A 17,337-nucleotide genomic window follows, 5' to 3' on the forward strand; every position below is an offset into this window, starting at 1 on the left:
TATTATGAAAACCTTTAAGCTCGCTGATGAAACTAAACGCCTCCCTCTGGTTGAAGGTTCATCCAAACATCCCTGCAGTAAATGTCGGGCAACAACCCGAGCGGCTGTCGCACCGCAGCTCCTCCGATGCTCATTAGCGTCCGGGTGCAGCGACCGCGTGCCGATTAGCCGCCACACAAAGCTGATATAATTACTTTTTATGGCCGTGCGGCACTTTGGGAGCGGCGCAGACATCAGCTGGTGCAGAAGGCCATAAAACGATTACGAGCGCTAAAGAGACTCCCCTTCATAACCGAACCAATCCGGGTCCAATCGCCTCCCTGACGGCACCGGAGGACCGTAAACGTCCCATTTATCTTCCTGTGTCTGGAAGGGAAGAGTGACGGTCTTCATATGGAAAGATTTCTTCTGGGAAGCTTTAAAACAGAGGTGTACTAACTTTTTGGAAATTGAAACAACTAATGGGCCACAAAATTTATTAAACTGAAGATACGAGAATTAGTTTATCATGATTTTTCTTTATATTTTAAATTCTTTTTTTTTTTTACTCAGTAAATAATATAACAGAGTATTAAGACCGTAGTAAAAAATAAAAGAATGAAATTACAAGAATAAAAAGTCATAAAAATTACAAAATTAAAATCAGAACATACAAAGAATAAACTCAACAGAGAATAAAGTCATAATGTTAACTTTATTATGACTATTAATAAAATCTTACTTTATTCAAAGTAAAATACTGATTTACAAACCTCACTTTGTCTTTTATTAAATTTTTTACATTTATTTTTTATATTTATTTCTTTGATTATTTCAACTTTATTCCCATAATTTTATTATTTTTTTAAATTTTCTTATTGTGGTCCCAAGCCTCTGTCATACAATTATAATTTTAGGAAATCTGTAAATTGTTAAAAACCTAAAATACAAAAATTATTTTATCGATTGTTTTCTACTTTGTTGGCCAAATTTGTCTTGACTTCTGCTCAGGGGCCAAACAAAATAACTTGAAAGGCCACAAATGGCCCCCGCGCCTCACTTTGGACACCCCAGTTTTAATTGAACAATTCAGGAAACGTTTCCTCAGGATCAACAAAAACTGTTAAATGCTACAGATGAAAATGTTTTGCCTCCTCTAAACTCTGTGAGGTTTAATGGCTGCCATAAAGAGCACATCACTCATCTGTGATGGAATTAGACCACGTTACCCACAATCCTCTGCTGCTCACCCAAGCAACCAGAGGGACCAAACAGATGAGGGACCCTGAAGAGGCGGCTAATTACAGTCGGCTTGTTCTGGTATTGGACAATAAACAGACGGACGGACGGACGGACGGCTCTCAGAGGAGGTTTGATGGAGACAAATAATATTTCTACCTGGAAAAAACCCCCCAAAAAACCGATAAGATATAAAAAACTTATTAAAATATTTTCTTTTATTTATCTAATTTTGTCTCCTTGAAGCCAAAATTTTATGGCTTAAAAAAAATAATCAGAAAATAGGCAAAGAAAAAAAAAAAAAATTATTTATTTCACTTTTATATATTTTACATTTTTATATTTTGAGATGTCTATCCATGATTTTGTTTGTAATAATTTTTTTTTATTGATTTAATTTTAATTTTTAAAAATGTTATCTTATTTGTATATTTGTTATATACAAAACAACTCAGAAAACAGACAAATTGCTAAGATTTGAAATTATTATTTTTAGTTAAGATTTAAAAACGTTTTAAAATTATTTTATAAATTTTTTACTTTTATTTTTATATGTATTTCTTTAATCTTGGCTGAAGGACACAAACAGTATATTCACCTGTGGTTTTATGACAAAACTATTTTATTTCATATTTTATTTTTAAAACATTTATTCACATTTTTATGTATTCTTTAACTTACTTTTGTTTGAAGGAGCCAAATAGTACATCTATCTGTGATTTTTTTGAGTGTAATGACTAAATTTATTTAATTTGTATATTTTCAAATTTATTTATCTTTTATTATTTTAATTGATATATATTTTTTGCCACGAAACGGTAAGTTCAGAAAAATCTGCTTTGTTTTTACGGCCTGCAGTCGGTGCAACTCTTCAGATGTTTTCAACATTTTGTATTTTAAATATTTTCACACAATTCAATTAAAACGTCACTGGAGGCGTTCAGCGGCGCTGAATTCAGTCGCAGGACAGAACATCACTCACATGAAGCAACAGAATTGCAACCCGTGCACCTGGAGAGGTAATTGAATTTCAAAGACGCGTTCTGCCGTTTTCCATGTGGCGCGCTGGCATGGCCGGGCGCGGGTCCAACAACACGCAGTTATTATGGGCGACCCGATCGACAGCAAAAGGGACAAGAAAAGAGCATTAGAGGGATACAGAGGCTGAGAAATCTGGTTTCCAGTTTTATTTTTGGATTAAACAAGCTTTAATATTCACATATTTCATGTTTTATTTATGGTAAAAAAGTAAAATATTTAAGGTGCTCTTGTGGGAAAACTAATAATGAGTCTTCATGGGAAAATGAACAGGATAACAATAGTGCGGGGAAGTGAGGTTTAAAATCCGAGTTTTTAATTTAGAGCACGCTCAGTTATTTCCGGACAAAAGCTGGGATGACCTGCGGCCTCGTTTCCCACACAGTCCTGCGCTGGAATGCGTCCACCGATCCCCTCAACACACAGCGGGACTCTGGTTAACACTGCCAGAAAGCACCATAACACTTCACAATACCAGAGCAGAAAACGGCCCGAGTGCAACTCATCAGCCCTCAGCGTCCAATCACAACGTTTCCAGCGGGAAATAAAGGAGTTCATACACAGAAATATACAAATACACAAAACAAAATCCCCAGGAGTGTTTTCACGTGACACAAAGTACAGCACACCTTTTTAAGAGATTACTGTCACCCTTTTCACCCTGAACGTCCATTAATCCGATTTTACAACAAAGATGTGAAACGTACAAACTGACTGATTTGGATGAGAAGCAGCTAATAAAACAGGAAAACAGCTGAGCAGCGACACGTTAACAGGTTACTTTCTACAACCTGCAGAGTGACAAAACTTACAGACTAATTCATTTTACATGTTTCATTTCAGGACCAGGCCGTCTAGTGAGGTGATACTTTCTAGAACTTACGAGTTACCTTTCCAGGTTGTTTTTGGCTGCTGAGATTTTTTATGAGGTTCATTTCAACCTGATGCTTTATGGAACCACCAGGAACTTTCCAGTTACCTTCTTAAAACTTGAATTTTAGACAATTTAATTTACAGAGACTACTCTATGAATAGGAAGTTGGAATTTTACAGTTTGTTTTAAAGCCAAAATACTATTTATAGGTAACTCATGAAATTATACAGAAGTTTATGCTGTTTAGGACTTCCAGAGTACTTTCTAGAACTTTCAGGTTATTTATTTATATATATTACTTTTCTGTACTTTGCTGCTTTATGAGGTGACGTGCAACCAGATACTTTCTGAAACTTTAAAAGTAATATTTAAGCAACTATTAGGAACTCTCAGGTTAATTTCTTAAAACTTGCAGGCTAACTTTAGGCAGATGAATTTATTGGGAGGTAAAATCATAATTTCCATGACTTATGAGATACTTTCTAGAACTTATTTTACTGAAACCATCGGGCTCTTTGGGGGCTTCAGCCTTTTTTCTGAGGGGATTTATTAGTTCATGAAGGGCACACAAAGAAAATGAGTTACTTTTGGTAATATACTTTTGCTAAAACAAAAAACTACTTTTAGGTAACTAATGAACGTCCAAGTTTATATTTTCCAGGACTTACAAGGTACTTTCTAGAACTTTCAGGCTAATTTTCCCAAAGCAGAAAGGTTATTTTTTTGGTACCAAGGGCTGTTCCGATACTTTCTGTAACTTAAATATCAACTTTTGCAATGTATAGGGCACTTTCTAAAACTTTCTACAGCTGTAATATGTGGTAATCTGTAACCTTAGACTTTATGGAACTTTAATCAATAATTTATAGAACTTATTTACTTCCAGTAGTTTCAACTTTATTTACCTTTAAATAAGTTACTTTCCTGAACTTTACAGGCTACTTAAAGCTCATGGCCGCTACGTTAGAAGTAAAGTTACCGGCTCCCCTTTCAGAACAATCCAGGAAAGTATGGGTGGTAATCTGTACTGTAATCAGAGCATTAAAATCTAATCTGCAGCTGAGTGTTCTGATTGGCTGCTGAAAATGATCTGAAACCAACAAAAACACAAAACCTTAACATGTTATTTTGTCTGGCTTCTAGTGCAAATATATTCAAACACTTGAAATAAGAGAAAATTATCTTAAAAGTAACTTTTCAGCTAAATATATAATCATGTTTTAAGTGAGTGGTTAAAAAAGTACCAGTTCCATTGGCACAGTGAAACTAGTAATTTTTGCATCTGCATTCAAGAATTATTCACTTAAATCAAGTTTATATAACTTGCTAAAAGTTACTACAATATTTGCCCTAGAAATAGTTGATAGGATTGTGTGTTTTTGCAGCGTGTTCTTCAGTCGCAATGTGAGGAAGCAGAGAGATCTGAAATAAATAGGTAAAAATATGACAAGTCATTTCATCACCTTAAAAAAAGAAAAAAGAAAAAGAGGCGCTGCGATTTGTTCGCTTCAGGATTTCCCTTTGTTGCTTCACACAAACTAATCATCCCTCGTCTCTTCCCGGCCGATGAGGCGCTGATTTAAACATGTCTGTTAAAAATCACAGGATCCTGTTTGAGGTGTAAAAAAGGCACAGATAAAAGTTTAAAAACAACCCGACAGTCTGTGATGTTGTGGGCGAGGTCTGTGCGGATGACTGACAGACACAAAAAACATGGACGACGGATGAGTGGAGCGGGTCGGGGTTAGTGACGGACTCCGGCATGCAGTCGGTTAATGAATTAGCTCCGTGGAGGTTAGCGCCGCTCCTGAAGTCTCGTTCTCTGCTGGTGGTAGTGGGGTTAGTGATGCAGGATCACCACCGGTACAGTTTCCGTCCCGTTCTCTCTCGACGTCGGTCGGGTCAGACACTCACCCAGGACTGCTCGAAGCTGTAGGTCCTCCTGCGATCGTCTGGGTCGTCGGGAACGTTCTGGGCCTGCTGGAACTCCTGCCGCAGCCTCTGTATCCGGTCGTGGTTGCTAGGAGTTAGCCGGTTGCTAACAGGAGAAGAAGAAGAGGAGAGAGATGAATGAGTGTGAGAGAGGTCATTGTGAGCGAGTGACCTGGTTCCATCAGCGCCGCGGGATGGAGTTGTTTAAAGTCCGGCGCGCTTTGTCCGCCGATTGATCAAATGCGCTGTTGACATTGGCGAGGCGGCGGCAGACTCAACCCAGAGAGGATATGATAAGTGAGGGCTGAGCTGAGAGCCAACAGCAGTATGAATCAAACTAATGCGCCTCTGATGTATTATTCAGAACAATGAACAAAGACTGGTGGTGAACACCGAACGCTTCGCTACAGGCCCCTAACATCAAACAGCGCTGCCATCAGGGCAACTTCCTCCTGGTACCCAGAACAAATGCATGTTTGCAACAAAAGAGACGCTTTGCACACTAAAACGCAGACAAACAGCAGAAAATCCACTCTGACAAATAAATATAAAACCAACTTTTATTCTCTTTTTAAACTTATTCTAGTGAAATAAAGCATACAGTTGCCTGAGCTTTTCGGGACACATAGAGACAGTTACAAAGTCAGCCTTCTATCGCCTGACAAACATTTCTAGGATTAAAGGACTGAAGTTCCAGCAAGAGAAACTCATTCATGCTTCATCTTTACTGCATTGATTACTAATAATGCAGTAATTACTACAAATAAACTGGACTTGATCTGAGAGTAATAGTAGAATCTGCAGCATGTGAAATACAAAATAAATCTGATTTTTAACCAAAATATTAAATAAATGATTTAAAAAAACTTAACGGAGTGTTAAGGCCAGGCCAAGGTATCTTTTTTAATTCGAGAATAAATTAATAATATTAAGAGAATAGTCATAATTGTAATAATATGAAAAACAAAGTCATAAAATTCAAGAATAAAGTAATAACATAAGAATAAAGGTGTAATAATGTGAGAATTAAAAGTCCTAATAAGACAAGAACATAAATCCTAATACCAGAATAAAGTAGTGATGAGAATAATGTATTAATATGAGAACAAAGCTGCAATATTCAGAGAATAAATTAGTAATTTTCTGCTAAATTCCAACACTAAAAAAATCTCACCACTGCGATAAAATGAGGAATGTTTTCCAGTATTTATAAGTCATTTTAAAGATGTGACCTTTTGATTTAACTGCTAAATTAAGAGTGTTGTACTTTTAATTCTGCTCTTTATCAACATTTTAAAGTTATTTTAAAGTTTTCTGTTCTAAACTATACATTTCCAACTCTTCCACCTGCTTATAGACGTGACATGTTTATTTTATCATCATATTTCAGCTCACACCTCACTGTTTTGAGAAAATTACCAAGTTTTCCTGTTTCTCTCTTGGCGTGAATGAAGCGAAGAGTCAGGATGTGTGAATAAAAACAGTCACAGTTTGACTTTTTAACTGCCTAACCGCTGCCGGGAAATTCCTGGGAAACGTCTCCGAAACTCTTAAGGTCAAGTCTGCATCTCTTTCCCTGGGATTCGTCCTGAAGGGGAAACTTTACAGGTCAAAGGTCGCTTACAGACACCAGGGGACGTTTCCGAGAAAGAAAAAACTCAAGAGACTGAGTGAATTCAGGATGCGACATCAGAACCTCCTTCTGATCCAACTTCCTGTTCAGTAGATCATAATTTACCTTCCTCGCTACTTAGTCATCGCCAGGAATATTAACATTTATTTAAAGAAGTCGTGATCACTATCGAGTTCCACATTTTTAAAGAAAGAGAAGATTATTTGTGGAAACAAAAAAAAAAGCTTAAAAATGTGTAACTGGCTACAATAATTTGGAAAAGGTGCCACAAAGATCAGTAATTTTAACAGAAAAACATCACAACATCTTGGAAAGATGGTTGATTATTAGTTGGAATGCATTTTAGAAAGAAAATAAACTTTTTTCACTTCCAAATTATATATTTGAGCTCTGGTATCAGTCGATCCGACACAGAAAAACAGCTGATTGACTTAAAAAAAAAAATTATATATATATATATATATATATACATATATATAAATGTACTGAATTACAAATATATTTGCCAACTCTGCACCATTTAAATACTCAGATAAACTTGTAAAAACAACTTTAATTTGTTCTGTGAATTAGGAGAATAACGACCAATGGAAAATAAATCATAAAAAACTGGCACAAACAACAGTTGACTACATTGGTCAAATGTAAAAATAATCGGCAACAAACCTTCTTTCAACTGGTTCAGAAAGACACATCAGGAATTTAAATATAATGTGAAATAAATAATAAAGCATAGAATTAGACCGAACAAAGATATTAATAATGGATCTCTGGTCCTGAAAAAAGGTTTTAAAAATCTTCAGGAAGCTTTGAAAACTTCAAAAATCTAAAGAAAATAAAGAGTTTTGCATGAAACCATAAAACCCAGAGGCTGTCGGAGCAGAAAGCACGACTTCAACAGCTTTTTACTGGAGAGGAAAGGAAATTACTCAAGTAAGATTAAAAATTATTTGGAAAAAATCAACTGAGCAACTGATCAAATTATCAATCATTTAATATCTAAAAATTGCATCATCACAAGGAGCAAACTATAAGGTCAAACGGAAACTTTGGTATTTTAAGAATGAAAATGACAATAATTCATACGAATAACAAAAAACATAAAATCAGGCAAAAGAAAATGTTTCCAAATTAGTTTCTTTTAATGAAAAAATGATGAAACTTTAACAGAAACTGCAGGTGTGAGTCTGAATTTGGTGAATTTCTGGTTAAAACACGTTTGGTTTTCATTCAGTGGGTAGAAAGTCCAGAAATTTCACTCAAGTAAGAGTAGAAATACTTCAGTTTCTTCAGTAAATTTCAAATTCAAAGTAAAAAGTACAGCAAAGTAAAAATACTCCTAATATTTTTTTCAAAAAGGTTACTTAAATAAATATAATTGGGTAAATGTAACTAGCTACTATCCAAGGTAATGTCAGAGCTCATAAGACAAAAGAAGTTTATCAGCTTTCAGCAGACAGAAACGGGTCATTTCCGATCCCGCTAACCTCCCTGACAGGCACCACAGAGCGCTGCCGACCCAACGGGCCCAACCAGACGGGTCAGAGTGAGGGACATGCGAACAGATGTCTGAGCCGGAGGAACGGCGACCGTCTGAAACCGTCTGAGACCGTCTGAGACCGTCAGAGGCAGAAAAGGTGCAGCAATTTGTCTGGATGTAAGTGTGATGTGTGTCAGATGAAAGATGGCCGCCTCTCAGCCCGTAATCATCATTAGGACGACCTCCGACCCGAGGCGCACGGCGAATCCAGATGGATCAAACTTTTTCCGTCCTGACAAAGTGCTGCGGATCAAACAGAAGGAGAGCAGCGGCGACCAAAACCCCAGAGAGCCGGCCGGAAGCTCAGCGCCGTCCTGCAGAACGACTCACTCGATATCTGCTACGGCGCAGGGGTGAAAGGTCACAGGCGAGGCCTGAGCCGCGGTCGGCTGTGTCCGGAGGAGGAAGGAAGAGCTTTGAGGAGATGAAATGCTGCCGACCGCGAGCCGACTCTTCGCTTCAGAGCCGAGATCGATGCAGCGTGAAGCAGCAGCGCAGAGATTTAAAGATGAGAAGCTCTACCGCCAAAATAAAAATGCTTTTTTCTCCCTCAAGACTGAAAGGCTTTTGGGTTGTTTCTACAAAAAGGCTACGGAAGACCACTGACAAAAAAATATATCGAAGAAAAAATTTGACTTTAATGTGCCGAGATCAAAAGTCGGAATTCTGAGATTAAACTCAAAATTCAGAGAAAGAAGTCGGAATTATGAGATTGAAACAAAAATTTGGAAAAATGAAAGTCAGAATTCTGAGATAACAGTAAAAATTCAGAGAAAAAAGTTCAAATTCTTAGATTGAAGTCAGGATTTCCTAAATTTTTTAGTGGCCCTAATCCTCTCCTGTGAAATGCTGCAAAGTGTGAATAATCCGTTAATTTACTGATCATTAAAAGCAAACGGAGCCGCTCTAATTAACTTTCCTACAACCTGAACACGAGGCAAGCAGCAGATCTCCACGCAATTAATTATTTTGACGTAGTGAAATGTTGTTTAGATCTAATAATGAGTTTCAAAGCAGAGACCGGGAGGAACAACTGAATTAACCGAAACACTGTTGTGTTTATTGTGCCGTTTCTCTCTCTGCTGAACTGGAAATGAAAAAGGAATAAAGTTTTCTGGCAGAGAGAAGAAGCTTTTTCATCCTCCGACTCTGGCAGCAGACTCACTAACCAACAGGACGACATCAACAAGTTAACTTTTTACTGAGGTTAGTTACACTTGAAAGCTGCAGTGTCTAATTTTTATTTTAAAAAACCCAAAAACGTTATTATGAACACTTGTTGCTGCAAAGAGACGGATGGATCAGTCTTTGCTGTTTTAATTTTGTGTGAAGATCTGAAACATTTAACTGACAAAAAATGGAAAAACAGAAGAAATGTGTAAGAGATTGAAGAGTTTATGAGTAAAAGTTGTTTGAAAAGAACATGTGAGTTCTGTAAATCTGTCCTACTTTGATCTCAGATCAATAAAACCTCCAAATTTCACAAAAAGTTCAAATCAGACACGTCTTAGTGGAAAGATCCGACACTAATAGCAGCTTTCTGGAGTTTTGTTGGTCATAGACGAGGAAGCAATCTAACAGGATTAATCGGATCCGTGTCGTCGCCTTAAACCCCCCTGACACTGATGCCAATCAAAGCCGGCCAGTTGGAGACGAAAGGCGTCTGCGGTTCGCCGTGCGCTAAATCACAGAGCCGGCCTGATCCTCCAGATTAAAACCCAACGCTCCCACTCCAAGACGACTCTGGTGGATCTCCGACTGCCCGGCAGCTTCAAACTCACTCTAAACTCTTCCTCATTTCATTTTTTTCCTCCTCTGCATGAACAAACATAATAAAATCCCATCTCAGTCATAACAATGCATGGATTGTATTCAGTGATAGCCCAAGCTAATTCATTCGTCAATAATCCCCACTTCAAAATAATAAACTTTTTAATTAAAAACCGCCATCTTAATTAAAGATTTAATTAGCCATGGGTAGTCATGGGACTCCGTGACTGTTGTACCGACTAGCTCTGTTAAATAAACATTCCCTGATGCAGAGATAGAGGCGGGAGGAAGCCGGACCGGGTCGTGAATGTGCGTCCAGCTGCGGCGTTTGGTTCAGTAAATCTTATCAGATGGGTGAACATCCTCTGACAAAGAGCGATCAGCCGGTGGAGCCTTCAGCTGTAGTGAAAAATGAGCCGAGATGCTGAAGATGATAATAATCTGGGTCTATTGATCGGAGGCTCACAGACAGCTAGGAGGGAGAGTGATGCCCTCGCTAACTGACGCTAGCAGCTAGCGCTTCATTTTCCAGCTGTTGGGAGTTTGGGTACTGTTAGTCCACATTGGTGTGTTTTCTTTTCATTTAAAGCCGCAGTAACTTTTATAAAAAATATTTTTTTCTATTTGTCAAATTGTCACCGTGTCGTGATAGAATGTGACAGATAAAGCTACGGCTAGTTAGCATGTCCACAGATGATGGCAGATAAATGGTTTTCCTGTAGTTGTTAGCACATTTAGGAGTGATTGACAGCACTAAGACCCGCCTCTTTGCTCTGATTGGTTGCTTTTGGTTAGGAGTGGAAGTGGAGGAGACGGATCTTTTACTAAATTATCTGCCTCAAACTGTAACAACATAGTGACAGTTTTATCAAATGCTTAAATAAAAAATAAATAAATAAAAGTTACTTACTGGAGCTTTCAGAAGCATTTAATCACATCAAATTACATCTAAATAATTGTATGTTTTAATAATATGGTATCTATTTCCAGAAGGACTAATGCTATGCTAGTAAACCAATACATCATGGATGAGACTCCAGAGTTTTTCTTTGGCAGTTTTTGCTCATTTTGGTCCGGTCTATTTATCTGACCAGTATAATTCAGTGTGTTTACATAAATTAGACAACTAGACAAGTGGGTTTGGTTGAGTCTTCAGTCCAGCAGAGACCCGACAAAACCTTCATGCAGATGAGACAGATCGATATCCATTTGTATCTATATGATCGCACAGCAGTGGTGCCAATTCTGAAAGTTTTTAAATCTAATTAAATTACTAAACAGTTAAAGGTTACTGTAGTGTACTTTGACTAAAATTATGTTAGCTTTGTATTGATGACGAAACAACAAATACAATGAATTAAAACCGCTTGATACTTCAATCAACTTATTTAAATTTGTTGATTGATGTTGCTCAGAGCTTAGAGTTGTTGCGTATCTCTGCTTGATACTCAACAACTAAAGGATTTGTTAATATTCCAGATTCTTTGTGATGCAAAGGAGAGAATGAAAGATCCAACATGCTGCCATTTCTGAGCCACTTAGCTTCTTGTTGTCTTTGCTGTGGATTACATGGGCTTAACCCTGAAGCACTGATGAAACCCAAATGACCCGAAGGAACATGGCAATTAGACGGAGATCGATACAGTATCGCCACACTTAGCAGCTCATTATCAAACCAGCGCCACTCGCCCCACTGTGTCAGCGCGCTAAGTGAGACGGAGCGGGTCGGCAAAATGGAAAAAACAAATCTGTTGGTATGCAGAGGGAAGCCAACAGATGAGCAGGATTTGTGGAGAAGCTTGTTTTGACGGGAAACGTGAAGAGGCCACCATCGGATCAGAACCAATCTGTCTTCACGGCTCTCCTTCATAAGACGCAAAACTGAAACCTGATTTCTTTATGATTGTCAGTAAAGATGTCGACTGTAGGGGAGGCGTAGCAACACCTGTAGGTCTGAATAATCATTAAACAACTAATTCTTAGAAGGTTCTGATCAACCAACCAGTGGATACACACAGTCCAAACCGACACGTAAATTCTCCTGTCTGTCCAAAAACAAGTCGCACTAAGAATATATTCACACTAACCCTGTTTAGTCCACTCAGTCAAGCTCTAGTTCCCTTGCCTAGAAAGTTTGGTTTATTTTGGGAGATGTGAATGTGCAATCAAACTCTGGTCTCGGTTCAGTTGAAGTGAACTCTGGTGCGGTACTAATTCATATGTGAAAGCCAAACGGACTGGAGGCCTCTCCCAAAGCAAAAAGTGGACTAAAACGCAGGGGATTCTGGGTAAATTCAACCAAAACAAACTGGAAAGTTTAGCGCTAGCGAGAGAAATGGCTCCTTGTCTTTTACCAAAGACAAAAAAGAATTTCTCCAACCGCTAAAACCTGATTCTACTCCAGCCTGGCGGGCCACCAGGCTCCACCTGCTCATTTGTTTATTTCCGATATGGTTTTCAATACACCAGTAACAGTGACAGTAAAGACAGATTTAGCTAGGTTTACAGTTGACACGTTGAACTGTGTGCATCCAATGGCTTCACCAAGGCGTCAACACTTCGACGGAACCGATCGAGTTTAATTGGTTTTAAATTTTATAGGACACTTCCATTTTGTCCGGGGGCGCTGCTGTTCAGAGATATCAGCGATGGTAACACAATCTGTTATTAATGTGTGCTCTCACTCACAGACATTAAAACAAGATGGGAAGCTGCTCTTCCATTTCAAGCTGAAGGCAATAATGGTGAAGTGTGCAGCGATATGCCTCCTTTTAATTCAAGGCCCAATTACAGGCTCGCTGTCATGGGCCGTCTTCTCTTACAAAACAATAACATGGGACTTCCTTCCTGCTATCTGTAATACTGCCCTGCTCATAAAAAACACAGGAAGTTTGCTGGGCTATATGGGGAATCTCAGATTTCAATCGGATGGAGCATTCAATAAAACATGTAAGGAAATTTTAATGTCTTCTTGCCATTTTAAATAGAAACTTTTAGTAATGGATTGCAACACGGACGTTAGCTCTAGAAAGAATACTACGATTTTTGAAAACTGCCCATTAAGATCCAGGAAGTTCGCTTGATTTCTAAAAATTTAAATAGACTTTAAAATACTTTTTGTCACGGTTTCATTTGAACAATATTTTAACAACATTTGTTAAAACTGCTTTGTTTAAACTTCCAAATAACATTGTTTAGGCAAAAAGTTACTTTAAGGCTGGCTCTTGGCAGTTGGTGGTTACCGTGGCAACCGGTAACTGTCAGCTCCTCCCCCTTTTCCTGTTGCTGTTCTTGTGGCCTCATTTATTATTATTAGAATCAGCTCTGTCTCCGTTATATTTTAAGATATGTTTTAGAGACATTTCATGTGTAATTTTGCCATGTTTTATAGATATTTTTAACTTCTATCACAACTAAAGCTGCAGGTTTTAGCTGTGTTTATTTCAACAACTATCAACTGCTGCTAACTGTTCACTGGGAACCGTTGCTCTGTAGTTTGTTCAGGGTTACTTTAAATATTTTATTCAATGTATGAGGATAATAAGCACCGACTGGATTTTTCTCGTCGAGAAGCAGCACTCAGCAGTTTGAACTGCCTTGTTGATTGATTAAATAAGTTTTAAATATTGAGTAACTAAAGCCTTGCATTTGTTTTATCATTTTCTAAAACTATAGTTGCTTTTGGATTAAGTTATAAACAGTTGTAAGAGATTGATTTTTTTTGTCTTGCATTGTTTTGTTTTTATGTTCCTAGCTCTTATAATGAAACTAAGAGTTTATTTCCATGGAAACGCAGCCATCAGTATCAGCTGATGATCTCAGGAAAACCCAAAACAGAGATGCCTGTTCTAAAATTTTTTCTCTCCTGGTTGAAGAATCCATCAAACCAAACGTTTCTGACAGACCTGAACCGACAGATTAGCCACTTATTGTAATACATCAGCGGTTATGATCCCACCAGTCACAGCTAACGCCTCTCACGGTCGATTGGCGTGATTCAGCGCATTCAGTCACCTGTGAAAACTGTAGCCAGGCAACTGTGCTTTGGAGAGAGGGTCGTCTGAAGTTGATGGCTTCACCGCTTCCCCTTAATTATTCCTCTTGCGTGTCAACATGGCCATAAAATAGGCCCTCACAGGCCATTAACTTGTAGTGGTGCTTTTACAACTCTGCAGAGAAGTGAAAACTAGTTTCGACCCGCCGCTGCCCACGAGAGCCGTGTTTTCCCCCACAGTTTGTGCAAATTACTGCCGGAGTTTGAGAGAGCGAGATGAAAGTGTGCGTGAGAGAGGAGAGGATTTTCAGCCCAGCGGGGCGCGCGCGCCGTCTTATCAGCACTGGATTAGCCAGGCATTAGAGTCCAACTTGTTCTTTTTAATTTTTATGAGGTCTCAGCTAAACTAAACACTGATAACAAGGGCAGGCTTTTTCAGACTCATGAATAAAGTTTAGTCCGGGTGAGAAACCACATTTACACGAGTCGGTTGGATAAAATCTCTCAGCATTATGATGAAACAGATGCCTTTGTTTTCACAGTAGGAAGTAAATAGTTACTTCTACTCAATTACATTTACTTGAGTAACTTTAAAAAATATAAAAAATAAGATGGCTTCTCTCCAGAGCTTTATTTACCCTCATTTAAATCTCACTATAAATACAGAAACATCAGGGTGATACGTTTAATTTTAAACCTCTTGAATCGTCTCAGACGCCTTTATGTGTAAATTCAGCTTCAATGTTGTGTTTATAGACTAATATTTCTCCTCAGATGTCAAAGGAAGGTTTTGTTACTAATGTTGGGTATTAGCTAGTTACATTTACTTGGGCAGCCTTTTTTATTTTGAAAAATTTACCTTTAGGAATATTTTTACTACAATCTACTTTCTACTTTTTCTTTAGTAATTGTATTATTAAGTATCGGTGCTGTTGAGTAAAATTTCTGGATTTTCTACCCACTGAATGAAAAACTAACATGTTTTAATCAAAAAATTCACCAGACACAGAAACACAAACATGCAGTTTTTGTTAAAGTTTCAAAACTTTTTTTTACAGAAATAAACTGATTTTGTTTACTCTAATTTTGTGATTTTTTTTGTTAATTAAGTGAATTATTGTCATTTTGCTCCCTAAAACCAAAATTTCCATTTAACTTTATATTTTGGTTCATATGATAATGTAATTTTTAAACATTAAATGATTGATAATTTGATCAGTTACTTGAGTCGACTTCTTGTATTTACCAAATACTTTTTACTTTAGTAATTACTGAAAGTAGTTTTACACTTACTTGAGTTACACCTTTGGCTGCTCTGTCCACTTCAGTTTTAATGAGGTTTTGCTCTGGATTTGGTGCAAAATTTAAAGTGAAATGAGTTGTGATCTCTGTGTGTTTTAACTCTTTTTGATGTTTTATATTAAGTTTTATCCAATTAAAGAGTTTTTATGTTTGTTCAAATGAATGTAAAACCAGAAGAACCCACATCATATTTTGCTTTTGCCATTGAAATGCACATTTTAAACATTTTTTTAACTCCCCTCCCCAAAAAGGAAAAATGTGAACTAGGCATGTTTAGATGTACTGGTTTGGAGTGAATTAAGCGTAATTTAATCAAATGCTGACGTCATGCCTACATGTGTAGCCAATAAACAAGATGGAGAAGCTGGAACTAGCATGGAGGTTCAGGTTTTCACATTATATGAGTTTCTTGCCTCTGGTAAGGCACAGACGCACCACTTGGTCTAACTAAATAAAATGAAAACTAAAATTGAAAAAACTGTTTTGTTAACTGAAATAAAAATGGTAAATAATGGGGATTAACTGTAGCTGTGACTACAGCTAGTATTTATAAAACTAACTAAAACATACTGAAATTATAGAATTTGTTTTTATGAATTGAATATTCCACCAGACGTATTGATCATGCGTTTGTCCCAGTGTATATTGTTACTGATTTATTGTCCAGTTCTACTAAAATGTGAAATGTGAACGTGCCTCATGTCAACCTAAAGACTGTGCTGGAGGTGAAAAAGATTTTTCCTTCTCTGCACCTCAACATGAATGAAGATAAACTGCTGCATAACTTCATGGGTTTGTGAATGACAGATAATAAAAGAGCTTTCAGAAGGAAAAGCATAGACTAGAAGAATGGGAGAGACTGCATAAGCAGCCAATAAAACTGAAGATATTGGTTGGATATTGGGTATTCAAGGAACCCAACTTATTATATTTATCCATAAATGCATTAAAGCATGAATTATGCAACGCTGCAGATGCTCAAAAGAACCCCTATTTTCCACAGCGGCACAATGAACCTTCATAAGGGAAAAAAGGTGAGGAAAATGGAGAAGTGTGAGGAGTGCAACTCGAGCGATGAATTAGCAAGCAAAGGTTTGACTGATGCTTATCTCCTGATCCAACAGACACATTAAGCCAGGCGAAGAGCTGCAGGAGAATGAAGGGGCGGTAACACCGGGGAGAGCAGAAGGAAATCAAACTGGAGCAGTCTAATTTCTGGGGCAGCCATCCCGGTCCATCTCTCTCTTTCTTGATGACTTCTGGGTGACGGATGGATCCCTACTTGTAATGGTTCCCATTTTCAGAGAGCTGCATAATACTTCCAGCGGAAGTGCGCGCAGCATCTGATAAATCATAATCTAAGTCAAATTAGGATCCATTATCATCAAGAGGCAGGGGGTCCTTTTACCTCTGTTTCAGGGCAGCGAGGGAGGTAAATGAGACTAGCAGCATCTTGTGACAGCAGGCAATTTTGAGAGAAAAAGATTGAGCGTGTTCTGCATGATTGCCACTGTAATGTGCGTCCTAGATGGCAGGAGGCTGCTCAGACAGACTGGAGTTTGGCAGAACCTCAATGCAAATGCAAACCCATTTTAATACGCCCTTTAACAATCCACATCAGAGCTACGTTATGTTTCCTGACATTTAACTTCCTTTATTATGCATGAAATATGCAATATTTTGCTATTTATAAAATAATGCGTATTTTTTGGAGGCAGCACCTACACTTAAATTAAAATGTTAAAATTATACAAAATAATAATAACAAAGGAGCATTGATTTACATTTCTGCTGGTGCTCACCATTCATAAGCCTTTTACTGGATTGGACGTCACGTGACCCATCGCAAGCCTCAATCGCTTTGCACTGAGTCGGGAATGTCGTTGTTTGAAAAAGTAATGTTATAACACAAACAATCCGAAAATAAAGTTACTTAGTCAAATTCAGCACCTTAAATTCTGCAGTGCTTTGTTTTCAAAAATGGTGGGGATACGCCAAACATTTAGCATCACTAAGAAAGGTAAGCTAGCTAGCTA

At 37.8% G+C, this 17,337-nt stretch overlaps 1 protein-coding gene across 8 annotated transcripts in view; it reads right to left on the reverse strand.

The window, feature by feature from the left end:
- Positions 1-17,337, reverse strand: part of pard3ab (par-3 family cell polarity regulator alpha, b) — a 261,995-nt gene that overhangs the window by 9,890 nt on the left and 234,768 nt on the right. For 7 of the 8 annotated variants that reach the window (XM_044134498.1, XM_044134495.1, XM_044134493.1 and 4 more), the window contains one exon: positions 5,045-5,168. In XM_044134498.1, coding sequence (XP_043990433.1) covers positions 5,045-5,168 — 124 coding nt within the window. Of the gene's footprint in view, positions 1-3,372; positions 5,169-17,337 lie in introns of those variants that run through there. The other variant, XM_044134499.1, reaches the window with a different exon arrangement.

Source organism: Gambusia affinis, linkage group LG12 (genome assembly GCF_019740435.1).
Source record: "Gambusia affinis linkage group LG12, SWU_Gaff_1.0, whole genome shotgun sequence".
NCBI classification, from domain to species: Eukaryota; Metazoa; Chordata; class Actinopteri; order Cyprinodontiformes; family Poeciliidae; genus Gambusia; species Gambusia affinis.